Here is a 26058-nt window from a genome sequence, read left to right as displayed (position 1 = left end):
TGGGTCTATTTTGTCCATAATTTCTCAGAGCAGAATTGGGCCATTCGGCCCATCAAGTCTAATCCACCATTCAATCATCTTTCTCTATGATCTATCTTTCTCTCTCAGCCCCATTCTCCTGCCTTCTCCCCATAACCCCGGACACCCGTACTAATCAAGAATCTATCAATCTCTGCCTTAAAAATATCCACTGACTTGGCCTCCACAGCCTTCTGGGACAATGAATTCCACAGATTCACCACCCTCTGACTAAAGATATTCCTCCTCATCTCCTTCCTAAAGATACATCCTTTTATTCTGAGGCTATGGCCTCTGGTACTAGACTCTCCTACTAGTGGAAACATTGTCTCCACATCCACTTTATCCAGGCCTTTCAACATAAGTTTCAATGAGGTCCCCCCCATCCTCATCCTTCTAAACTCCAGCGAGTCCAGGCCCAGTGCTGTCTAAAGCTCATCATATGTTAACCCAATCATTCCTGGGATCATTCTTGTAAACCTACTGTAAGGTGAGGGTTAGGGGGTGGGAAGAATTTGGCACAGTTCTAGCTGAGCGACTTGTGTAAGAAAGAACGGCAGAAGCTGGTTTAAACCGAAGATAGACACAAAAAGCTGGAGTAACTCAGCGGGACAGGCAGCAACTGTTGAGAGAAGGAATGGGTGACGTTTCGGGTCGAGTGTCTCGACCCATTCCTCCTCTCCAGAGATGCTGCCTGTCCCGCTGAGTTACTCCAGCTTTTTGTTGAGTGACTTGTTCTCTTTCCATTGACTGGTTAGCACGCAACAAAAGCTTTTCCACCCTAACTCAGCACGCGTGATAATAAACAAAACTAATATACGGCATTAATGGGGGAATGAAGAAAGTCATAAAGTCCTAGAGTAATTCAGCAGCTCAGGCAACGCAACATCCCTGGAGAACGTGGATTGGTGATAGTTTGGGTCAGGACTTTTTTTCCCAAGTCTGATGAAGGGTTCCAATTAGAAACGTCACCTATACATGTTCTCCAGGGATGCTGTCTGACCCGCTGAGTTACTCCAGCACTTTGTGACTTTTTAAGCAAACCAGCATCTGCGATTCCTTGTTTCGACACCATTAATGGTTTGGACGCACATTTTGCAACTTCCCCTTAGCCATTTTCAACAGCCACTGTGACGTCTATAAAGCCTCCATGATCATGGCTGTCGGCTAAACGCTGTGCCGATGACTATCGGTTTTATAGGAATCCTGCCATTATCTGCTGTGGGATAACGGGTGCAGAATAATAATAATAATAATAATATCTTTTATTGTCATTGCACATCAGTGCAACGAGATTTAGTATGCAGCTTCCAACCGATGTAAATAAAAGTAAAATAAATAAATAAGCTGTGTGACGTGACCATCCGAGGGAGACAGTCCAGGGGGGGTGGGGGGCACTCAGCAGGGCCGGTTCAGAGCCGCTATAGCTCTGGGAATAAAGCTGTTTCTGAGTCTGGAGGTTCGGGCGTAGAAGGCCTTGTAACGTCTGCCGGAGGGAAGTAGTTCGAACAGTCCGTTACAAGGGTGTGAGGAGTCTTTATGGATGCTGACGGCCTTCCTGAGGCACCGTGTGTGGTAGATGCCCTCCAAGGCTGGTAGCTGTGTCCCAATAATCCTCTGCGCTCTGGACGACGCGCTGAAGAGCACTCCTCTCCACCTCCGTGCAGCTGAGATACCGCACAGAGATGCCATACGTTAATATGCTCTCTGTGGTGCAGCGGTAGAACGTTGTCAGCAGCTGTTGGGGCAGACCAGTCTTTTTTAATGTCCTCAGGAAGAACAGTCGTTGCTGTGCCTTCTTGACCAGCGCAGCGGTGTTGGTGGACCATGTGAGGTCCTCTGAAATATGAGTGCCCAGAAACTTAAAGCTGGACACTCTCTCCACACTTTCCCCGTAAATGGAGATTGGGGCGTATTCTCCATTATGGGACCTCCTGAAGTCAATAATCAGCTCCTTGGTCTTGGAGGTTTAGTGACAAGTTGTTACGTGCGCACCAGTCCGCCAGGTTCTGCACCTCCGCTGTGTATTTTGTTCATCCAATGAATACACAATGTCCTCCCGTATTGAAGAACTTCTTTTAGCTCTGATGTGGGCTTTAGTTTGACTTTAACAATGCTCAAATATCCGTTTGAAATAGTGATCCTGGCACTTGAGATATTGAAGAGAAGGTTCCAAACCCAAAAGGTCACCCATCCTTTGTCTCCGGAAATGTTCCCTGACCCGCTGAGTTACTTCAACACTTTGTGTCTGTACTTAAGATATTATTGACCAACCATCAAAGAACATAGTCTATATCAGTATAGGAGCTGGCCCTTCAGCCCACAATATCTGTGCCGAACATGATATAATCATATAACCATATAACAATTACAGCACGGAAACAGGCCATCTCGGCCCTACAAGTCCATGCCGAACAATTATTTTCCCTTAGCCCCACCTGCCTGCACTCATACCATAACCCTCCATTCCCTTCTCATCCATATGCCTATCCAATTTATTTTTAAATGATGTGAAGTTAAACTCCACAGACCTGTCTTGAATGCCACTATCGTATCTGCCTCGACTACCACTACCTCTGGCCGTGTAGTAAACATGACAATAAACAAAACTAAAAACTTGTCCTGCACATCTTCTTTAAACTTTACCCTCTCACCTTAAAGCTTTGGCCCCTAATCTTAGTAATTTCCACCTGGGTGGAAAAAAGATCTGACTGCCTATCCTCTCATAATTTAATACACTCATTTCAGTTCACCTGTAAATTTCTCTCAGTTTTAGAGTACCATAAGACATGGCAGCAGAATTAGGCCATTCGGCCCATCGAGTCTGCTCCGCCACTCAATCATGGCTGATCTATTTTCCCCCTTGCACTGGACGTTATTCGTCTTGCAGTAAATTCATGTTTTTTCCCTTTATTTTTGCACTAAACGTTATTTCCTTTATGCTGTACCTGTACACTGTGAATGGCGCGATGGTAATCATGTATTGTCTTTCCACTGAATGGTTGGCACGCAACAAAAGCTTTTCATTGTACCTCGGCACACACGTGGCAATGAACCAAACGGAACCTCCCAACCCCATGTTCTCCCCATAACCTTTGGCGCCCTTAGCACAAAGCGTTCCTTCCTTTCTCTGCAAGGTGTCTGGACAGGACGGCTGAAGTAGAAACACGGGGGAACGATGGTGAAAATGATGAGCGACCAGTAGTTTCAGGGCCGTGCCCAAGGACGACGCCCCACTCTGCTGACTCGTGTGAACGCAGACACTCCATTGTAGGAGCTGACGGCAACTCTATCTGTGATGTTAACATTCTGATGCTCTTCCCCCACATCCCCACTCCTCGGGAACTAAGGTGTGAATGTAATGGTACTGGGCTCGGGTATTAAAATGCTTTCTGTCCTCCTCCACAGAGCTGATATTGCACTCATCGGGCTGGCTGTAATGGGCCAAAACATCATCCTGAACATGAACGATCATGGCTTTGTGGTAAGTAAGTCTCTTGTTACTTCTCACTTGGTGGCAAGTTTCTTAGTGGTTCACCTCATTCACTGTTAATGGGATCTTGCTGTGTGTTGCTTGGCTTTGAAATATACAGCAGGGAAACAGGCCCCTTGGTCCACCAAGTCCACACTGACCCTCACACACCCGTTCATACTAGTTGTATGTCATCCCACTTTCTCATCCGCTCCCTACACACTAGGGGCAATTTACAGAGGGCCAATTGACCTACAAACCCGCATGTCTTTGGGATGTGGGAGGAAACAGGAGCACTCAGAGAAAATCCACGCGGTCGTAGGGAGAACGTGCAAACTCCACACAGGCAGCAACCGAGTAAGGATCGAAACTGGGTCTGTGGCGCTGTGAGGCAGCGTTAATATTAATTAACCCCATTATACTTTTTTGTTTATCCATTCATTGAACGTGGGCATCATAGTGATGGCCAACATTGAATGCACACCTCAAACTGCTGCTGGGAGACTATTGATGAATCAGAAAAAACAAAGTGATGGAATCGTTCAGCAGGTCAGGCAGCCTCTGCGGAAAGGGGAAGAGTTAACATTTTAGGTTGAGGACCCTTTATCAGAACTGGTCACAAGAGAAAACAAGTTGTAGGGAAGATAGACGTGAACAGGTAGGACAAAGGGGCGAGGTCTGTAGTGAGGACAAGGCTGCCACAGAGGGGGTTGTAGAGGGAATTGATTAGTGGTTTAGTGAGGGCAGGTAGAGGGGTCGAATGAACACTGGGGAGTGCGAGCAGTCAGAGAGAGTGAGAATACAGACTAAAGAATTGTGAAAAATGGTGAGAATGCAGGGGCTGTGGGTCAGTTAGGGTGTGTGACAGCTTCGATCCACGCTGAGCCATTGTCACTGGTGGAAAACAACAGCAGAAACGGCCGGCCCTGATGCAGAGAGAGGAGGTGATGTGAAGTTGTGGACTTTGGTGATGAATCCCGGGCAGTGAGCCGCGTGCCTTGAACATTGCTGTTCGGGTGGCGAGGGGGCCCATGATACGAGAGGGGGGCACGCTGGACGATTTTGGGGGCTGGTTAAACGTCACACTGCCCCGGAGCTGAGCCTGCACCTCCTTCCAGGGAGAGTTCTGTAGGACCAGGTGGTGGTCAAGTCAAGTCGAGTTTATTGTTGCATGCACGGGTACAGTGAGGTGCAGACTTGCAGCAGCTCAGGCTCAGACAACACACTATCATGTCAGTTATACGCAAGTCACACAAATTCTGCAAGAAAATGTGCGCAAAATAACAGGACTTTAGGACCAAACACAATAGTGCCAAGAGTTGGCTGAGGTAGGATAAAGGGCCTGACCCACTTTCACGACCTAATTCACGACCTCTGCCGAGTTTTCCCTTGACTCATACTCGCAGCATGGTCGTCACGAGGTCGTAGGCAGGTCATGATGCTAGTCGTAGGTACTCGTGGCATCAAGTAGGTCAGGGCGTTTTTTCAACATGATGAAAAATGTGCATGAGTAAAAAAGGTTGTGAATTACGTTGTGAAAGTGGGACAGGCCCTTTAGGGTCGTGCAGGTTGGTTGAAGAACCTGATGGTTACAGGAAAGCAGCGGTTGCTGAAGCTGGTGGTGTGAGACATAGGGCTTCTGTAGCTCCTGCCTGATAGTAGGAGTGAGAAGAGGGCACGGCCCGAATGGTGGGGGTCCTTGGTGATGGATGGTACTCTTCTGGAGGCGGCGCCTGGTGTTGATGCTTTTGATAGTGGGGTGGGCTGTGCCAGTGATGGACCGGGCTAACTTCACCACCACTTTCTGCAGCCTCTGACTGAGTGGGAGGTGTTTCTTGCCTCTTGGTGCTGTCATGCTCCAAATTAATGTTGGCCTCCTTCCTGGTCTCTGTAACATTAGCGGAAGCAGGGAACAGTTGCTGGGGAGCTGAGACTGAACACTATGGACTCCGCTACCTCTCCCCGTAAGTTCTGACTGTGGCAGTCGCTCTGGTTTGCCCTTTGCTGCCTCCGCAACCAAATCACTGGTCAATGTTTGCAGGCATCGGTGATACAAACCCTCTACATATAGTTTGGGTAGCGAATCTATGGAATTCACTGCCACAGAGGGCTGTGGAGGCCAGGTCAATGGATATTTTTAAGGCAGCGATGGATAGATTATTGATTAGTATGGGTGTCAGGGGTTATGTGGAGAAGGCAGGAAAATGGGGTTAGGAGGGAGAGATAGAGCAGTCATGATTGAATGGCAGAGTATTGATGGGCTGAATGGCCTAGTCACTGAATAATCACCCTTAATAATGTTTGAGGAAAGTGATTATTTTGTTGTCTGGATGATTTTCTGATGGGGAGAAGGGGGGGGGGGGAGGATTTGTATCAAGGGAGAGTTAAGTAATGCTTGTTATCAGCTTGGAACGTGTGTATGTCAGGGGCTGATCTCTGAGAGGGGTGGAGATATGTCCCATTGGGGTTTATTGTAGACATGTGTGTATGGTCTTGTTCTCTGCTCTCGCTGTTTTGACCCGGCCACTGTGGTGAAAGTGCTTTAGACACAGCTGCATGTCACAGGGGTGCTGCTCCATGGTGATGGTGCGGTCAGAACTCTCTCCGTTTGTGCGCCAGGTTTGTGCCTACAACAGAACGGTTGCCAAAGTGGACAGCTTCCTGCAGAACGAGGCCAAAGGGACCAAGGTGATCGGTGCCAACTCCCTGGAGGATATGGTCAAGAAGCTGAAGAAGCCACGCCGCATCATGATGCTGGTGAAGGCTGGCGATGCTGTCGATGACTTCATCCAGAAGCTGGTACGTTGTCCAGGTGACGGCCTCAGTGGCGAGTGGTCGACCTCAGTAGCAGAGACTATGTAAGACTGGGTTCCCGAGGGGAGGCGGGGGGGGGGGGGGGGGGGGGGGGGGGGGAGAGGGGACCTTTCTTGTGTCTTGTGTTAGGACCAAGGGTGTAGGGGGATTGATGAAGCCCCCAATCTCTCCTGCCCTCGTTTGCCTTCCCAGAGAGGTCCACCCTCTTCCTTGGCTGTTCCTTCCATGGTGACTCCACCCTGGTGTGGATGAGTCGGCCGACCTCTTAAAACTCCCTCCTCCCTTGGATTCTTCCATGGGCCATGGCTGGACGCCTCTCAGCCTCGTGAGCTGGGCGTTGCTAGCTGCTCATCTCTCCCACAATCTGAGCTGATTCTGGACAACATCGCTCAAAAACCAGGGCGTCAAATTGTATGTGTATGTTGTTGACATCGCAGAGGTGTCCCACTGCCACCCCCACCCCACCCTCACCCCCGCCCCCACCCCCACCCCCAACTCCCTCCACAGGTGCTGCCTGACCCTCTGAGTTCCTCCAACACTTTGTCTTTTTTTCTGAAATACGTTGTCATTCTTGCCTTGACAGATTCCTCTTTTGGATAAGGGTGACATCATTATTGACGGTGGGAATTCCGAATACAATGACACCACGGTAAGTTTTGTGCCTTTGGCGAGAGGTTTCCGTGTGGGATAAATCTCCCACAGGCTGCACGGTGTGTAATCCACACCGGGGCAGAAGTATTGGACCAGTGTGGGATGAGTGGTCCATTTCAGTATTGCTCCCCCACTACCTCCACTCACAATGAAGGAGATTTGTGCACGGTAATGAACCTGGAAATGGTTGTTCCAGCCGTGCGTGACACCACATTATATAGTCCCTGTAATGACAATGGACAATAGATGCAGGAGTTGGCCATTCGGCCCTTTGAGCCAGCACCGCCATTCAATGTGACCATGGCTGATCATCCACAATCAGTACCCCGTTCCTGCCTTCTCCCCATATCCCCTGACTCCGCTATCTTTAAGAGCCCTATCTAGCTCTCCCTTGAAAGTATCCAGAGAGTGTGCATCCCACTGTTTCTAATGGATGTGTGTTGGGAACTGACAGTGAAGTGTTATCGAAACAAGGCACAGGTCCACCACTGATTTTGTTTTTTCAGCAACTGATTTAATCCGGACAAATTTACGAAAGTCGCTCGCTTGAAATTCCCGCAACTTTCGTGCGCCTCCATCCCGAAAGAGTTCATTGTTTTAATTATTATAATTGTTAATTGTTAGAATTACTTGTGTTTCTGAGTTAATTGTTTAAAATTATTTAAGTTTCTCGCAGTCCATGGTGCTTCAGAGACATGGGAGGGGTATAATTAGTGAGTCGAAGGTATATTGTTGAATTATTATTACATGACCTCTGTTGGTCTGGCAAAGCGGATAATCTGGCAAGGTTCTGGAACCAGAGGAGGCTGGAAAACCAGTGGTGGAGCTGTAACGAGTAATGCTCTGTATCCAGGAAGAATGTTTGGGTTATTTTCAAGATTGCATTGAAATTTGTTCGACAAACTCACTAGCAACTAGAGGCAGGGGTCGGGCTCAATATGGTCTTGGCTGGACTCATTCACCTTGTCTTCTCCAGCAGTTCCCCACAGCCCCCAGTTATCTCATCCTTTCAAAGGTGTGTCTAGCTCCACTCTGACCAGTTCCGTTGATCCAGCAACCATTGATTTCTAAAGTCGGGAATTCCTGAGATTTGCCATCCTGTGTGAAATGTCATGTCTGTGCACCCCTGCTGTTTAGGTTCTTTAGTTTGGAGATACAGCACGGGAAACATGTTCTTCGGCCCAGCGAGTTATGTTATCCCACTTTTGCATCCATTCCCTGCACGATAGGGGCCAATTTACAGAGGCTAAGTAAACCTACAAACCCTTCTTTGGGATGTGGGAGGAAACCCATTCTGGCCACAGGGAGAACGTGCAATCTCCACACAGACAGCAGCCGAGGTCAGGATTGAACCCGGGTCGCTGGCCCTGTTAGGCAGTGGCTTTACTAGCTGAGCCACTGTGCTGCCCATGATGAGTGAGCAGTGGTTCTCTGGCATCATGTGAATGAGTTTAATGACTAGTTTCCTCCTTTCTAAAGAAACCATTGACAGAGTCTTCAAGCTTGAATGCCCTTCCAATCGAGTTTAGCCAATGTCCCCAGACAAATAGGTTGTACACTGCAAATATAGAGTTAACGTTGAACCTCTTTGCATCTTTTACCAGACATTGTAATTAAATAAAGTCCTAATCAAACCCCTTGCTAAGAGCATTTACACTGCAGTGTCGCAGTGGAGGTTTAGTGTGGTTTAGTTTAGTTTAGAGACACAGTGTGGAAACAGGCCCTTCGGCCTACCATGACGACCAGCGATCACCCCGTACACTAGATGTATCCTACACACTAGGGACAATTTCCAGAAGCCAATTAACCTACAAACCTATACGTCTTTGGAGTGTGGGAGGAAACCGGAGCACCCAGAAAAAACTAACGCAGGTTACTGGGAGAATGTACAAACTCTGTATAGACAGCACCCATAGTCAGGATTGAACCCAGGTCTCTGGTGCTGTGAGGCAGCAACTCCACCACTGCTTTGCTTTGTTTGACATGTTCTTCTGCTGTGTATGTGTGTGTGTGTGTGTGTGCTGTCAACACTTTGTTTCCCTCCACCCCCCTCTGCAGCGGAGATGCAAGGAGCTGAAAGCCAAGGGTTTGCTCTATGTGGGGAGCGGGGTCAGCGGCGGCGAGGATGGGGCCAGATACGGACCGTCCCTGATGCCGGGAGGACACAAGGAGGCTTGGTATGTCCCCAGACGCTCCCGCTCGCACTGGTGTAACTCACATTACTACAAGTCCCCATCCTTCAGTATGATCACTGCAAATATTCCCTGTATACTTTGCACTTATGATTAAAGTGCAACAAAAGCTGAGGAGAGAGAGAGAGAGAGAGAGGGAGAGAGGGAGGGAGGGAGGGAGGGAGGTGGGAGGTGGGAGGTGGGAGGTGGGAGAGGGAGAGGGAGAGGGAGAGGGAGAGGGAGAGGGAGAGGGAGAGGGAGAGAGCAGGGAGCAGAGGTACTCCACGAATGTGTGTCTACCCGCAATAAACCATCTGTCTTGCTGGTCGTAAGGGTGTGAGATTCATGGGGCTGGAGTTGGGATCAAGGAGAGAAAAAAACTGACTTCAAAACAAAGTTGTATTTGTGGAAAAGAAGATTCTGTCTGATCTTGACAAGGCGAGAGGGGTAATAATGTGCGTGGAATAAGAAAAAGCCGCCTTCTAACTAGTTCTTTGTGGTCAAGCCCAGAGTGCGTACAGAACATCCCAGTTAAAGTATCCTGCACAATTGGTGTGTGAACATTTCAAAGCAATTTACTGCTTCATTTGTCTGCTCCTTGGTAACAGAACACGGAACAGTACAGTACAGTACAGTACAGGGCCAGCTCCATTTGGCCCACAATGTCTGTGCTGAACATGTTGGCAAGACCATTAAGCGCCTTGAGTATTAGAAAGGCGCTATATAAATCCCATCCATTATTATTATTATTATCTCTGATCTGCTGGCACATAACTCATGTCCCTCCATTCCCTGCACATCCAAAAGCCTCTTTGATACTCATACTGATACTGACTTTATTAGCCAAGTATGTTTTGCCCTACAGTCATACTAGTAAAAAGCAACAGAACACACAAAACACATTTTCACATAAACATCCACCACAATGACTCCTCCACATTCCTCACTGTGATGGAAGACGAAAAAAAGTTCAATCTCTTCCCGTCTTTGTTCTCCAGCGGTTGGGGGCCGCTAACCTTCCGTTGACGGGACGATCTTATTCCCGTAACCGGCGGCAGGCCTCCTCGTCGGGGCGATCAAGCTCCTGCACCGGGGGGGGGGGGGAATCTCAGCTCCACCGCGCCGGGCGATCCACCTCGGGTTGGGGCTTGTCAAACGTCGTGCGGTTTTGGAGCTTCCCGACTTGGTCTCTCCCGAGACTGCGAGCTCCTTGATATTAAAGTCCACAGGCCACGGTTGGAGCCCAGGCAACGATTTGGCTCCGATGGTGAGTCTACGCCACATGGCGGGGCTCAAAGTCAGTCCCGAGCAAGGCTGCCAGCTCCACGATGTTAGGCTGCAGAGCGAACGGAGATACTATCCTGAAAACAATCTCATCTCCGGCAAGGTAAGAGATTGAAAAAAAGCTTCCCTGACCCCCCAGCCCAGCCCACCCCACCCCTCACATAAAACAAACCGTGGAACATTAACACGGGCTTTTTACACCCAAAAAATAACCCAAAAAAACCGAAAAGGACAGACAGACGATAGGCGAGGCTGCCATCGAAACACCAGCCGATGGTGACGTTCTGAGTCTGGGCTAAGTTTTGCTTTCTACTTGCCCCTACAGGCCTTACATCAAGGATGTCTTCCAGAGTATTGCTGCCAAGGTTGGCACTGGTGAACCGTGCTGTGACTGGGTAAGTCTTGCAACTGTTTCCTGCGGCTGAGCTTGGACACGTTACTGACCAGGTTGCAGTAACCGAGGCTGGAGCCTAACTGGCCATGGCCGTGTGTTGGAGACCAGGGCTCTGGGTGGCGTCTGCCATCCTGGCTGCCCAAAGAACCTTGATGTCTTTGGGATGTGGGAGGAAACCCGCACGGTCACGGGGAGAACGTGCAAACTCCACACAGACAGCAGCCGAGGTCTGGATCGAACCCAGGTCTCTGACGCTGTGAGGCAGCAACACTAGCATCTGCGCCATTTTGCCACCCATAATGCTTTTAAGAATTTTATTTTTTCATATATTTCCTACATTTAGAGATTGCAGGGTTAAAGCCCTGCCCCCAAGGTACGAGTTCATTCCAAGAGCTCTCCCGAGTTTAAAAAAAAAATCAAACTCGTGGTACGCACGGAGAATGAACGTAGTGGGTATGTCGGAGCTCGGGGACGTCTCTTAGCGGCCCGTAACGCTAACGGCAGGTACTCGGGAAGACTCGCAAACGGCAGGTAAGCTCAGGAAGACTCGTGAAGATTTTTCAACATGTTGAAAAATGTCCACGAGAGCCCCGAGTACCTACGAGCGGCCATTACCGTAAATCTCCGAGTTCGAATCAGGGCAAACTCGGGAGAACTCTTGGAATGAACTCGTACAGTGGGACAGGGCTATTACATCTGCAGTTGTAAATCTCTCGTTTCTGTTTGTAAACCGTATGTTTTGAGCTCCAGGGACGGCTGTACCCGCTCTTCAGGAGTGAGAGTGCTGTCAATTGTTGTCAGTCTTGGCACTATTTGCAGAACAAAGGCGTTATTCACTGGATATTCAATCGTTATTATTTATCTCTTCAACCAAAACTGAGGTGGATTATCTGTACATTATTACATTGGTGTTAATGCTGTGTGCAAATTGTCCTGCACTTCCCTATTTCCTGACGACATTATTTGAAGGAATTCAGCCCATTGAGTCTCTGCAGCCCATAGAACAATCCCATGGCCCCCACTGAATTTCCTGCAACCTGTTCTACCCCCAGTCATATCAACATCCCCACCCACCAAATGTTACCCATGTTTACACGCGAGGGACAGTGGACAGGTTCCACTTAACCTATCAAGCTGCACAAACCGGAGCACCCAGGAGAAACCCGGTCACAGGGAGAACGTGCAAATGCCGCACGCAGGCAGCACCCGAGGTCAGGTTCAAACCTGGGTCTCTGGCGCTGTAAAGCCCCTGTCCCACTTTCCCGAGTTACTCACGAACTCTCCCGAGTTTTCCCCTTCATTCGAACTCAGAGAATTACTGTAATAGCCGTTCGTAGGTACTCGGGGCTATTTGTTTTATTCGTGTACATTTTTTAACATGTTGAAAAAACGTCCCGACTTACCTGATGCCCCGAGTTCCTACGACTGGCATTACGAGCCGCTACGAAGCATCTACGGACTCCTACGAGCTCGCTACCGACATTCCCCGAGTTTGAATCAAGGGGCAAGAGTTTGTGAGTAACTCAGGAAAGTGGGACAGGGCCTTCAGGCAGCAGCTGTGCTTGCTGCCCTGCTGGTGGGTTGCCCTGAAGTAACTGCTTGCCTGTGCTTCTGAAAGGCTTTGAAAATAAGCTCAGATGATCATTCCTTTGCCACCAGGTGGGAGATGAGGGAGCGGGCCACTTTGTGAAGATGGTCCACAACGGCATCGAGTACGGGGACATGCAGCTGATCTGTGAAGCCTACCACCTGATGAAGGACATTCTACGCATGGACCACGATAAAATGGCCAAGGTTAGACGTGGTACAACATCTGATCAGTCGGTGTGCGGACAACACAAACATGAGTGGAGATGTGGATATGAAGGTTGGATAGACCTTGTTTGGAATATGGGCAGAGAAATGGCAGATAGTGTTTAATTTGGTCAAGTTCGAGGTGATGCTGTCTGGGGGTCAAACACACGATGAGAATATACAGTAGAGATACAGGGGATGTACGAGAGACCTTGGGGTGTGAGTCTATAGCTCCCTGAAGCTGGTAACACGAGTGGCTAGGGTAGAGAAGTTGGTATATGGCATGCTTGCCTCGTTGGTCAGGACATCAAGAATGAAAGTTGGCAAGTCATGTTGCAAATGTATAAATCTTCGGCTATATTTGGAGTGTAGTGTGCAGTTCTGGTCACCGCATTACAGGAAGGATCTGGAGCCTTTGTAGAGGGTGCAGAAGAAGTTAATTGGTGCTGTTTTCTGGACAGGAGAAGTTAGACAGGCTTGGACTGTTTTTGCTGAAACATTGGCGTTTAATGGGTGATCTGATAGAAGGGTATAAAATAATGAGTGGCATGGATGAGGTGGACAACTAATCTTTGCCAGGGTGGAGATGTCAAGTACTGAAGGGGCATGGCTTTGAGATGAGAGGGGGAAAGTTTGAAAGAGATGCGTGAGGCAAGTTATTTTAGGCAGAGAGTAGGGGATGCCTGGAACACACTGCCAGAGCAGGTGATAGGAGACACCATAGCAACTTTGAAGAGGCATTTCAAGAGTCGAGAGGGTTGAAACAAGTAACGGTTAATGCAATTTTACACAAGAGGACACTAAATGCTGGAGTAACTCAGCGGGTCAGGCAGCATCTCTGGAGAACATTGATAGGTGACGTTTCGGGTCGGGAGTCTATGGAAATGGGACCGTGGTCAGGGTGGCGTGGGTCCTTGATCATGCTGGCTGCCTTTTTGACGCAGCGACTCTTATCGATCACTTTGATGTTGGGGAAGTCAGTGCCTGTGATGGACCAGGCACTGTCCACCACAGGCACTGACTTCCCCAACATTTTGGAATCTCCTTTGTTCCTGGACATTCGAGTTGCCGGACCTGGCCTTGAACACGCAGGATAGGGCCACGTGCTGGCAGATGGCACGTGTTAGATTGGCACCATGGCCTGCACAGATATGGTGGGCTGAAGGGCCTGTTCCTGTGTGGTACAATTCTATGTATGGCGGAATTCATTGCCACAGATGGCCATGGAGGCCAAGTCAATGGATATTTTTAAGGTGAAGATTGACAGATTTGCACATGTGTCAGGGGTTATGTGGAGAAGGCAGGAGAATGGGGTTGAAAGGGAAAGATAGATCAGCCACAATTGAATGGCGGCGTAGACTTGATGGGCCGAATGGCCTAATTCTGCTCCTTTGACATGAACCTATGCATGGTCAGTATGAGGATAGTCACCAAACTGTTCAACCATGACATTGTGACTGTTGGTCATGGTGTACGTGCTGCTGGAGTCGAGTGTGAGATAGTTATTTCACCATGAGATCTGTGACCAGCATCTTCTAGCTTGTAAGATGTGAGTTGCGACCTGGTCTTTGGCCATTGTTGTGTGAGTAACTGGGAGGAGTGGTGCTGCTTTGATTCTCACGCCTTGTGTTGATTCCGCCTTCAGGTGTTCCTGGAGTGGAACAAGACGGAGCTCGACTCGTTCCTGATGGAAATCACAGCCGACATCCTCAAGTTCAAGGACCCCAGCGGGAAGCACCTTCTGCCGCAGATCAGGGACTCGGCGGGACAGAAGGGAACGGGGAAGTGGACGGCCGTCTCCGCGCTGGAGTTTGGAATGCCCGTCACCCTGATAGGTACGGGGGGGGGGGGCCTGCCGTCAATGCCCACGGTTTACGCTGAGTAGCTACGGGTCGGGAGGTAAAACATCCCAAGAGTACGAGATGAGACATTCACCCACCAGCTGATGGCCACTTGATCTTAGTTGTAGTTTAGTTTAGAGATACAGCCTGGAAACAGGCCCTTCGGCCCGTCGAGTCCGCACCGACCAGTCATCCCCGCACATAAACACTATCCTACACTAGGAACAATTTACATTTTTTTACACCAAGCCAATTAACTCGCAAACCTGTACGTCTTTGGAGTGTGGGAGGAAACTGAAGATCTTGGAGAAAACTCACGGGGAGAATGTACAAACTCCGTACAGACTGCACCCGAGATCAGAATCGGACCCGGGTCTCGGGCACTGTAAGGCTGCAACTCTACCGCTGTCCGCCCATGGTACAGAAGGCTCATCAGCATCTTCACTACCCCCATCAGATCACCCCTCATCCTCCTGCACTCCAGGGATTAAATCAAGAGATTTCAAAGGGTGGACTTGGAGAGCATGACTGCATTGCAGAAGCCTCATACACATTGATCATGTATCAAGATTGATCAAATATCCAGCTATGAACTGGACTCTAATAGTGCTGGAGTAACTCAGCGGGTCAGGCAGCATCTTTGAAGGACATGGTGGGGTGATATTTTGGGTCAGGATGCTTCTTCAGACCATTCCAGCACCTGCATTTCCTCGTGTCAGTCAGAAGAAGGGTCCCAACCTAAACCATTGCCTATCCATGTTCTCCAGAAATGTTGCCTGACCCGCTGAGTTGCTCCAGCACTTTGCAGGGGTTCTATGCAGGATTCCAGCATCTGCAGTTCCCGTGTGCGTTAAAACTGTCCCCTGTATCGTCTCAGGTGAAGCTGTCTTTGCGAGATGCCTGTCTTCCCTGAAAGATGAGCGTGTGATCGCCTGCAAGCAACTGTGTGGACCCAAAGGATCGAAACTCTCTGGAAGTGAGAAGTCATTCCTGGAGAATATACGCAAGGTAGGTCTGCTGAAAGAAATCTGCAGGAAATTGTCAATGTTTTGAGTAGGTGCACAAGGGATGTATAAGCTAAGGTACTATCTGATTCACCTCTACCCCATTGCGGACAGTGGATAACTATATTCTTCGTGAGTTTGACGTGATTACATTTATGTATCGTAGTATCTGATCTGAGTGGAAAGCATGCAAGACAAAGCTTGTCACTGTACCTCGCTCGGTACATGTGTCAATGAGCCTAACCCAGATCTCCTCCGACCAGTTGGGCATTTGGCCTTGTGTCAGCACCAGTTTCTGCTTTCCCTTTCTTTCTCGTAGTCAGTTTTGGGCAAGTGCGCTCCTCTGGCAAAGCCAACCCAAACCCAGATGATGTTGCCTCCATCTGCTGCGGTACTTCTAGTGAGGGAGCTCCTACAGGTCTGTTGGATGGGTAGTCCAGGAGTTGAACCCATCAACGAACAAGTAGAGTAAAAGCAGAGCAATGAACTCCTGCAGTTCATCTGGTGAACGCTGCCTGATGTAGTTCACACCAGATTGGACTCTGCTTGTGACTTTCAAGTCAAGTCAAGATTGTGTTATTGTCATATGTCCCAGACGGGACAATGAAATTCTTACTTGCTGCTGCACAACAGAATATGTGAATATGTGAACATTGCATATAACGGGGGAAAATGGAAAAAGTTCAATAAGTAAACATGGTGGATTAGACTACAAAGTCATGTGGTGGCAGCCAAGTTGTGACTGGCATCGCCAGAGGTCCAACAATGGGCAAAGCCTGCATGGGATAGACTTTATATTAGGCTCTAGAGATACAGCGCGGAAACTAGGCCCTTCGAGTCTACGCCAACCCTGTGCACGAGGACAGTCCAACACACGAGGGACAATTTACAATTTTCACTGAAGCCAATTAAGCTACAAATCTGCATGTCTTTGGACTGTGGAAGGAAACTGGAGCACCCGGAGAAATCCCACGCCGTCATAGGGAGAAGGTACAAACTCTGTACAGACAGCACCAGCAGTTAAGGCCCTGTCCCACTTTCCCGAGTTACTCACGAACTCTCCCGAGTTTTCCACTTGATTCGAACTCGGAGAATTACGGTAATAGCCGTTCGTAGGTACTCGGGGCTATTTTTTTAAACTCGTGCACATTTTTCAACATGTTGAAAAAACGTCCCGACTTACCTGATGCCCCGAGTTCCTACGGCTGGCATTACGATGTTCTTATTTTTCTCATACTATAAGAACATTTAAGACATTTAGGCAGGTACATGGCTAGGACAGTTTTAGAGGGAAATATGAACCAAACACAGGCAAGTGGGACTAATGTAGATGGGTCAGCCTGGGCAAGTTGGGCAAAGTGGTCTGTTTCCATGCTGTATGACTTTATTTGATTAAGGGTTGTTGCAGTCTCAGTGGCTGGTGAGACCACAGCCTGATTGAGCAAAATGAACTCCAGCCCTGGATTACAGACTTTGTGCATTCATCCTATCTATTCCCCTCATGATTTTATTTGCCTCTTTAAGTTCACCCCTCAGTCTCCTGTGCTCCAGGAAATGAAGTCCTAGCCTGCCCAACCTCTCCCTTATAACTCAGGCCCCTCGTTTCCTGGCAACATCATCATAAATCGCTGCACACTTTCCAGTTTAATGGCACCTTGCCCACAGCAGGGCGGCCAAAACTGGGCCAAACACAGTACTCCGAGTCTTGTCTCGACCCAAAACGTCGCCCATTCCTTCTCTCCAGAGATGCTGCCTGTCCCGCTGAGTTACCCCAGCATTCTGTGTGTACTCCAGGTGCAGCCTCGCCAATAACTTGTACAACTGCAACATTAGGTCCCAACTTCTGAACTCCATTCCCTAGGCTTCTTCATCACCTGTGACGCAACTTTCAGAAAACTATGAACAGACAGGTTTTGGGGTCAAATACATCAGAATATTCTGATGTTAAGCCTCTGTCCTGAAACATTCACTGTTTCTCTCTCCACCTAATGCTGCCCGACCTGTTAAGTGATTCCAATATCTTCTGCATTTCTTTACTAGATATCTCTTTGTTTTCTTTGGCCTTTTGTTCATGATTGGTGGTGAATCCACTCCAGGTCTGTGGGTTCTGTGTCACCGCTGTTCCATTTTGATAGTCGTGTCAGGGAGGCAGTGAACTCGTTAGGTTTTCAGACCATGCTTAAAGCGATTCCTTCGTTCCGTTCACCCAGAGAGTTGTGAATCTGTGGAATTCTCTGCCACAGAAGGCAGTGGAGGCCAATTCACTGGATGTTTTCAAGAGAGAGTTAGATTTAGCTCTTAGGGCTAACGGAATCAAGGGATTATGGGGAGAAAGCAGAGACGGGATACTGATTTTGGATGATCTGCCTTGATCATATTGAATGGCGGTGCCGGCTCAAAGGACCAAATGGCCTACTCCTGCACCTATTTTCTATGTTTCTATTTTCTCTTGCTGTGATGAAGCTGGTTTTGAAACAGGCCCTTCGGCCCACCAAGTCCTCCCCGCACATTAGCACAATCCTACACACACTAGGGATAATTGACACTTATATCAAGCCAATTTACCTACAAACCTGTACACCTTTGACGTGTGGGTGGAAATCAAAGATCTCGGATAAAACCCACGTGGTCACCGGGAGAACGTACAACCTCCATGCAGGCAGCACGCGTAGTCGGGATCGAACCGGGGTCTCCGGAGCTGCAAGCGCTGTAAGGCAGTATCTCTACCAGTTGCGCCACCGTGCTACCCTCAGTACTCAGTACAGTTCTGATCGTGCTTGCACTACAGATGTGTAGGAGCGGGGGAAAAAAAGTTGCAGATGTTGGAGATGCTAAAATACAGTACATGCAGGAAGAGCTGAGCGGGTCGTGCAGCATCTGTGGTAGGAAAAGCTAAGCTTCTGTTTCATCTTTCCCAGTGCTAGCGAAGGGTCTTTGACCTGAAACATTAGTTCCATTTCTCGTCAGTATCTCAATATACGTGACAACAATCACAATCATACTTTATTTTGCAACATACGAAGAATTTCATTTGCCAAGTCAGTCATACAAATAAAAAGCAACCTAACACACAAAACACATTTTAACATAAACATCCATCACAGTGACTCCTCCACATTCCTCACTGCGATGGAAGGCGACCCCCCCCCCCCCCCCACAGATGCTGCCAGACCCACTGAGTATTTTCAGCATTTTCTGCTTTTATTTCTGTTGTGGAGGACAAGCCAGGATTTGGATGCAGTAACGTTACGAAGTCTGAATGTCGAAACAAGGACCTCTGCAGATGCTGGTTTACAAAACAAACACAGAGATCTGGAGTGACTCAGCAGGTCAGACAGCATCTCTGAAGAACATGGATAGGTGATGTATCGGGTCTGAAGAAGGGTGTCAACTCAAAACATCACCTTTTCCGTGTTCTCCAGAGCTGTTGCCAGACCCTGCAGAGCTACTGCGCCACCTTCTGTCTTTATTTTAAGCTTATTAATGTACAAGGTGCTGAATATTCCGATGCATCAACTTGGTTAAATATCTCCCTGTAGTGTTGATGTGACAGTGATCTTTTCTTTGCCCCACTTTGCAGGCTCTCTATGCTTCAAAGATCATCTCCTACACCCAGGGGTTCATGCTCCTGAGACAAGCGGCTAAAGAGTTTAACTGGTATTTGAATTACGGTGGGATTGCACTGATGTGGAGAGGTGGCTGCATCATCCGGAGGTAGGTATCCACTCGTCACAGCGTCCAGAGAGAAGAACTCTACTTGGCCCTGTGAAATATCGGGGGACGAGACCGTCACAAAGGTGGGATTTAAAGGGTGTCCATGATGGAGATGGAGAGGGAGGTTTAGGGAGAGGACTCGTACAGCATGGAAAAAGGCCCTTCGGCCCAACTTGCCCTTGCCAACCAACGTGCCCCATCTACACTGGTCCCACCTGCCTGCATGGGCCCATATCCCTCAAAGCAAGGGTTCCCCAGGGGGTAAATATCGCCGACCCAGGGGGGTAAATTTGTTGATACTGGATTTGTACATATTTTTACTCATTGACTGACTGTGTTTGGTTCTGGTTTACTGGCATTTGTTCATTATTAGTTGTTCATAAATAAGTGAAGTAACATTGTTATGCGCTACTAAAGTTGCCAGAGGTAAACAGGGACGACAAAGGTTAGGAACCCCTGCTCTAGACCATGTACCTGTCCAAATGTTTCTTAAACATTGCGATAGTCCCCGCCTCAACTACCTTCTCCGGCAGCTTATTCCACATACCCACCACCCTCTGTGTAAAAAATGGTGTGTGTGTGTATCCCCAGGATCCCATTAAATCTTTCACCCCCTCACCTTAAACCTAAACTCCTCAGGGACTGCAGTTGTACGTAAGCTGGAGACAAATAATAAATCGAGCATAAGGTTTGCAAGTGTTAAATTTTCTTCACAGTGATAAATCTGCTGTGGAAAGGACTTGGTTTTATATGAAACCGTTGATCTTCATTAGCTCACGGTTCTGAGAATGTTGGGAGCATCTCACTGCTGTTAAGCAGCGCAAAGATAGATGCATTGTGCTGGAGTAACTCAGCTGGACAGGCAGCATCTCTGGAGAGAAAGAATGGGTGGCGTTTCGGGTCGAGGCCCTTCAGACAATTCGGATTTTGTGGCTTATCTGTTGCTGAAGGTGCTCCTCAGGTTGACCAGTGTGTCATGGAGGGGGTGAGCTGTATTGTCCAAGATGCTCTGCATCCTCCCCTCCAAGATCGTCTCAAGTGAGTCCAACTCTACTCCCCCAGGACAGAGCCAGCCTTCCTGATGTGCTCGCTAATTCTGTTGGCATCCGCATCCTTAGCTGTGGCCTTAACCTTCTGGACCAGCCTAACATGTAGGGTCTCGTCAACAACCTGCTAAAGCAGAACGAAGATAGACACAAAGTACTGGAGTAACTCACAGGCAGCATCTCTGGAGGAAGGAATAGGTGATGTTCGGGTCGAGACCCTTCATCAGACTGTAGGGAACAAAGCAGAGCAGGTCGTGTAAAGTTGTGCAGTTATTTTCGGGGTTGCTGACCTTCTTTCAGGAGTCTGAGCTCCTCATCGCGAGGATAATATCGCTTGTAAAAAGCAGGCAATTACAGATGGAATCTTCACAAAATGTTTTCTCTGCGTTTCTCCCCTGCCAGTGTCTTTCTAGGAAAGATTAAAGATGCATTCGATGCAAACCCCAATCTGCAGAACCTGTTACTTGACGATTTTTTCAAGAAGGCGATTCACGAATGTCAGGTACGTGCGCAAACCCGTTTGCTAAATTAATATTTGAGAAAGGATTGTACCGTTTCAACATTTGTAATCTAACAGTTGTACAGCGATGTTGCAATCTCCCTTGCTCTTTGATTCAAGCAGGATCATTGTTACAATTCACTAGTTGCTTGGGTGTTGAAAGTGAATGCTTAACCATTCCATCTCATACGTTGGATTCATTGAATTGTGTGTGCTGGAATCTGTAAATAACCTCATCTTTCCTGCCTTTTTTGAGTTTCAAGTATGTTATTCCTTAATCAATCCAACTGATTTATTGAATCGAATGATGAGCCGGGTTTGGTGCAATGGTCAATGAGGTTTGACCGTTCTCACAAAAAATGTTAGCCGGTTTTCACGATACAGAAGAAGGCTATTCAGCCCATTGTGCCCCATGCTAGCTCCCAGCGCGCCAAGCCCATCTGTCGCGGTCTCTTTATTTCCTTCAACATGTTCTCTCGTATGATCAACATCTGGTTACGGGCCTCCAATCTAAAAAAAAAAACAGCAACCCTCCACTGGTACTCTCTGCCCACACGCCATTTTGTATCCGATGGGCTAGCTCATGCGATTTAACCCTCTGGTCCAGCCTAACATGTAGCGTCTTGTCAGCAATCTAAGTAGATAGCATCTACCGACCTAAGATAGACACAAAAAGCCGGGGTAACTCAGCGGGACAGGCAGCATCTCTGGAGAGAAAATTGCTGGAGAAACTCAGCGGGTGCGGCAGCATCTATGGAGCGAAGGAAATAGGCAACGTTTCGTCCCGAAACATTGCCTATTTCCTTCGCTCCATAGATGCTGCCACACCCGCTGAGTTTCTCCAGCAATTTTGCCTACCTTCGATTCTCCAGCATCTGCAGTTCCTTCTTGAACATCTCTGGAGAGAAGGAAGGGATGACATTTGGGGTCGAGACCCTTCTTCACTACATCCGCCGGCCTAGTCTTGTCAATCTTCTTTGCCACCTCGTCAAAAGAAAAACTCAATTCAAATTCGTGCTCTGGTCTTAAAATGTAAGTCCTAGTGGGTTTATTTGTTTTGTTTCACGTCAATTGGATGGATGTCAAACCCACTTCGGTTGTTGGTGAATCCCCTGAAGGTGTTGCTGGGTTAACTCTGCAGTTGCCTCCCACAGGATTCCTGGCGTAATGTAATCAGCACTGGGGTGAAGATGGGGATTCCAATGCCCTGCTTCAGTACAGCCCTGTCCTTCTACGATGGTTACAGGCATGGCGTGCTTCCAGCCAACCTTATACAGGTACCGCAGCTAACAAAACTGATTAGAAGCATCTGATCTTATCTTATACTCGCCTTTTAGACCTGCACACTGTTGATGGCCTTTAGCTGTTAACTGGATCCCCTACCACAATGTCTTCAAAAGACGGCACTAATTTGAGGAAGGACATTCTTGCTATTGAGGGAGTGCAGCGTAGGTTTACAAGGTTAATTCCTGGGATGGGGGGACTGTCATATACTGAGAGAATGGAGCAGCTGGGCTTGTACACTCTGGAGTTTAGAAGGATGAGAGGGAATCTCATTGAAACATATAAGATTGTTAAGGGTTTGGACACACTAGAGGCAGGAAACATGTTCCCGATGTTGGGGGAGTCCAGAACCAGGGGCCACATTTTTAAGAATAAGGAGTAAGCCATTTAGAACGGAGACGAGGAAACACTTTTTCTCACAGAGAGTGGTGAGTCTGGAATTCTCTGCCTCAGATGGCGGTGGAGGCAGGTTCTCTGGATGCTTTCAAGAGAGAGCTAGATAGGGCTCTTAAAAATAGAGGGGGATATGGGGAGAAGGCAGGAACGGGGTACTGATTGTGCATGATCAGCCATGATCACATTGAATGGCGGTGCTGGCTCGAAGGGCCGAATGGCCTGCTCCTGCACCTATTGTCTATTGTCTATTGGCACGGTGGTGCAGCAGTAGAGCTGGGTTTGATCCTGACTATGGGTGCTGTCTATACGGAGTTTGTCCGTTCTTTCTGTGGCCTGCGTGGGTTTTCTTCAGGTGCTCCGGTTTCCACCCACACTCCAAAGTCATACAGGCTTGTAGACTAAATGGCTTGGTATAATCGTAAATTGTCTCTAGTGTGTGTAGAATAGTGTTAATGTGCGGGGATCGCTGGTTGGTGCGGACTCGATGGGCCAAAGGGCCTGTTTCCACGCTGCATCTCTAAACTAAACTAAACTGCATCTTGGCTGGGTTCTACAAGTGTCGCTCTTGGGCATCTGCCAAGACTTTGTTTCCCTGAGAAACCATAGATATTTGATACTCGGTTTTAACCCTGAGTTGATTAAACTCAAAGCTTCAAAGATTGGCAGCCTGTTTTTTTAATCAACAAAAGAAGTCTGTAACTTAGTGTACTGCTCAATCTTTCAGCGTAACAAAGTGATACAATTGCACAATGTTATAGTGTGGTATCACCTTGGAGCAACCCATCTTAAAAACTGTGTGGAAAAAAAGACACAAAGTGCTGGAGTAACTCAGCGCTTTATTCCCTTTACCCAGGGGTGGGGAACCTGCGGCCTTCTAAGCCATTAAGTGCGGCCTTTTGAATGAGTCCAAATATTGTAGAACAAATCTTTTTATTATTATTAATATGTTTTTGTTCATCTTTTATTATTTTTATTTTAATCTTAAAATTGACGTATTTAAAATACCAAAGAGTAAAAGAAGATTCAACAAAATAATCCTCCCTAACTGACGGCCACAATTAAAACATTAGTAAGTCATGAGGGCTATTTTAACAAAATAATGTACATTTTGAAGTATATCTAATTGAAGTTTCTTGGATGCGGCCTTATTAGATTACAGCTAACTTATAATGCAGCATTCCAACATGAAAAGGTTCCCCACCCCTGCCCTTTACCCAAGGACGATAAGGGAATGGCATCTGTTACCACCCAACACGCGCTGCTCCCGATGTTAAGTTATTTAAAAAGGGGATGGAGCAACTAGATCTCCTCAACTTGGTCAAAAAGGCCCACTTCAAAATTTAATGGCTACTCTACTCACTCCGACCTGCGCGAGATAACCACTTAGGAGGTGTCTGCGCAATTACCAACCAGAATCAGCGGGTCAGGCAGCATCTCTGGAGGACAAGGATAGGGGACATTTCAGGTCGGGACCTTGTTCTTAAAAACTGCTGTTCATCTTCTTCAGAAGAATGAGCTACTGTTCTTTGCCTTGAATAAAACAACCAAATGTTCTGCTGCTTTGCTCATTGCCACAAGTGTTTAATTAGGGCAGTCTTCAAATCGATTTGCTGTGCTGTGTGAATACACTGGTGTCAGCTAATACCTTTCTGGCAGATTCATTGTTTGTTGCGGCCACTGCAGTTCCTGTCAATGGTTTAAGTTGTGATAGTGTTTTCAGAGCTTCTGCACCTGCAAATGACATTTGGTCTGATTACTTCCTTCTCCCTGGAGCTACTGACATTCCCCAGCTCCAGTTCAACAGGAATTATCAGCTCCCCAAGTGAAGCCATGCGTGTACCAGAGAGCACAGCTACAGTGTATGCCACTAATCCAGTATGACCACCTCAACCAGTCTGACACTGAGACGCTGACTAACCTTCGGCGGTGAAGGGCCTCGGCAGCTTCTTCATTAGTTTAGTTAAGCGTAGAGATACAGCGTGGAAATAGGCCCTTCGGCCCATTGAGTCTGCGCTGAACAACCATCGCCTGGTACATTAGTCCTGTCCCACACACACACGCGAGGGACAATTTACAGAAGCCAATTAACCTACTGACCTGTGCATCTTTGGAATGTGGGAGGAAACCAGAGGACTCGTATAAAATGCACTTGGTCACAGGGAGAACGTGCAAACTCCTTACAGAAAGCACCCATAGATAGGATGGAATCCGGGTCCCAGGCATTGATAGCAGCAACTCTCCCGCTGCGCCACCACGCTGCCCTATTAATTTGCCTCGCCTCCCCTGCTCTCTGCAACAATGGTAGTAAACTTGTTGTTCTTTATCATGTCATCAGGTTAATTGCCCTTCCATGTAGCTGTGGCAGTCCATGTGAAAATACTCCCACGGCTGTCGAGAAGTTACATTGGAGGAATGACGTATTTCCAAGTAGAAATTAACCCAACTTACTGACTAAAATGAAGCCATTGTCCTGAAATCTTTCCGGAGACCTTTCTGCCCGACTGCTTTGCCATCAGTACCCACCAGACCTTCCAAGGAACATTAATGTGACCAATCTGAAATAGTATCTTCAGAATCTCACACTTGATCACCCAGAGCGGATGATTGAATTGAACCCATTTTAGTTTATTATTGTCATGAGGACTGGAACGCTTTGTTTTGCATGCTATCCAATTAGATAATACTATACATAAATACAATCAAGCCAAACTCGAGTACAATGGGTAGAATAAAGGAAAATATCCAGAGTGCAGAATATAGTTCTCAGCATTGCAGTGCACCAGCTCCAGAGACACAGTCCGATGTCCCCAATAGGGTAGAGGTGAATCGGACAGCACCCTAGCTTATGGAAGGACCATTCAGAAGCCTGATAACAGAGGGGAAGATGCTGTTCCTCTGTCTTTTGGTATACGCTTTGAAACTTCTATACCTTCTATCTGAAGGGAGCAGGGAGAAGGAGGAATGTTGGCTGCTTTTCCACCACAGTGTGAAGTGTAGATGTCGGCTTGGGCTTTTGTTTCTATAGGTGGTTGTTAATTGATCCTTCTCTCTCCCACAGGCACAAAGGGATTACTTTGGCGCTCACACGTATGAAATGCAGAACAAGCCCGGGACATTTGTCCACACCAATTGGACAGGTCACGGTGGAAATGTGGCGTCGACTCCGTACAATGCCTAAACCGCCAGCGCTGGCAAAATACTGGTGAAATAACATTCCACGTAGATATTTTAAACATTCTGCACTGGTGTCTGGTTTAGAATCGCAGAAGATAAACTTACTGTAAACTCAAATGATCAACTGAACTTGAAGCTAACTGAAATTTTCATGAATAATAAAACTTATGTTAGTTTTGAGCATGTTGGAGTACTGATGGCTTTTTAGTTTCATTTATTCTCGAGATACAGCACAGAAACGGGACTTTTGGCCCACCGAGACCTCGCCGAACAGCGATCCCCGTTACCCGTTCACCAATACTATCCTAAACACACTATGGCCAATTTATACCAAGCTAATTAACCAACAAACCTGTATGTCTTTGGAGTAAACCGGAGATCCCGGAAAACCCATGCAGGTCATGCAGAGAACATACAAGCTCCGTGCAGACAGCACCCGCAGTTGGGATCGAACCCGGGTCTCTGGCGCTGTAAGGCAGCAACTCTACCGCTGTGCCACCGT

General features: G+C 47.8%; 1 protein-coding gene across 2 annotated transcripts in view; it reads left to right on the top strand.

The window, feature by feature from the left end:
- pgd (phosphogluconate dehydrogenase) overlaps positions 1–25739 on the top strand; it is a 31696-nt gene extending 5957 nt beyond the window's left edge. For both annotated transcript variants that reach the window (XM_033048550.1, XM_033048551.1), the window contains exons 2-13: positions 3427–3502; positions 6110–6289; positions 6888–6953; positions 9014–9132; positions 10736–10805; positions 12464–12598; positions 14244–14433; positions 15317–15447; positions 19024–19157; positions 20606–20705; positions 21857–21979; positions 25441–25739. In XM_033048550.1, the coding sequence (XP_032904441.1) occupies positions 3427–3502; positions 6110–6289; positions 6888–6953; positions 9014–9132; positions 10736–10805; positions 12464–12598; positions 14244–14433; positions 15317–15447; positions 19024–19157; positions 20606–20705; positions 21857–21979; positions 25441–25560 (1444 nt within the window). In that variant the 3' untranslated portion in view covers positions 25561–25739. The remainder of the gene's footprint in view (positions 1–3426; positions 3503–6109; positions 6290–6887; positions 6954–9013; positions 9133–10735; positions 10806–12463; positions 12599–14243; positions 14434–15316; positions 15448–19023; positions 19158–20605; positions 20706–21856; positions 21980–25440) is intronic.
- The last annotated feature ends 319 nt before the right edge of the window (positions 25740–26058 follow it).

This window comes from Amblyraja radiata, chromosome 31 (assembly GCF_010909765.2).
Source record: "Amblyraja radiata isolate CabotCenter1 chromosome 31, sAmbRad1.1.pri, whole genome shotgun sequence".
In the NCBI taxonomy this organism is placed as follows: domain Eukaryota; kingdom Metazoa; phylum Chordata; class Chondrichthyes; order Rajiformes; family Rajidae; genus Amblyraja; species Amblyraja radiata.
The sequence above is the reverse complement of the archived record's forward strand: the minus strand, read 5'-3'. Positions and strand labels throughout refer to the sequence as shown.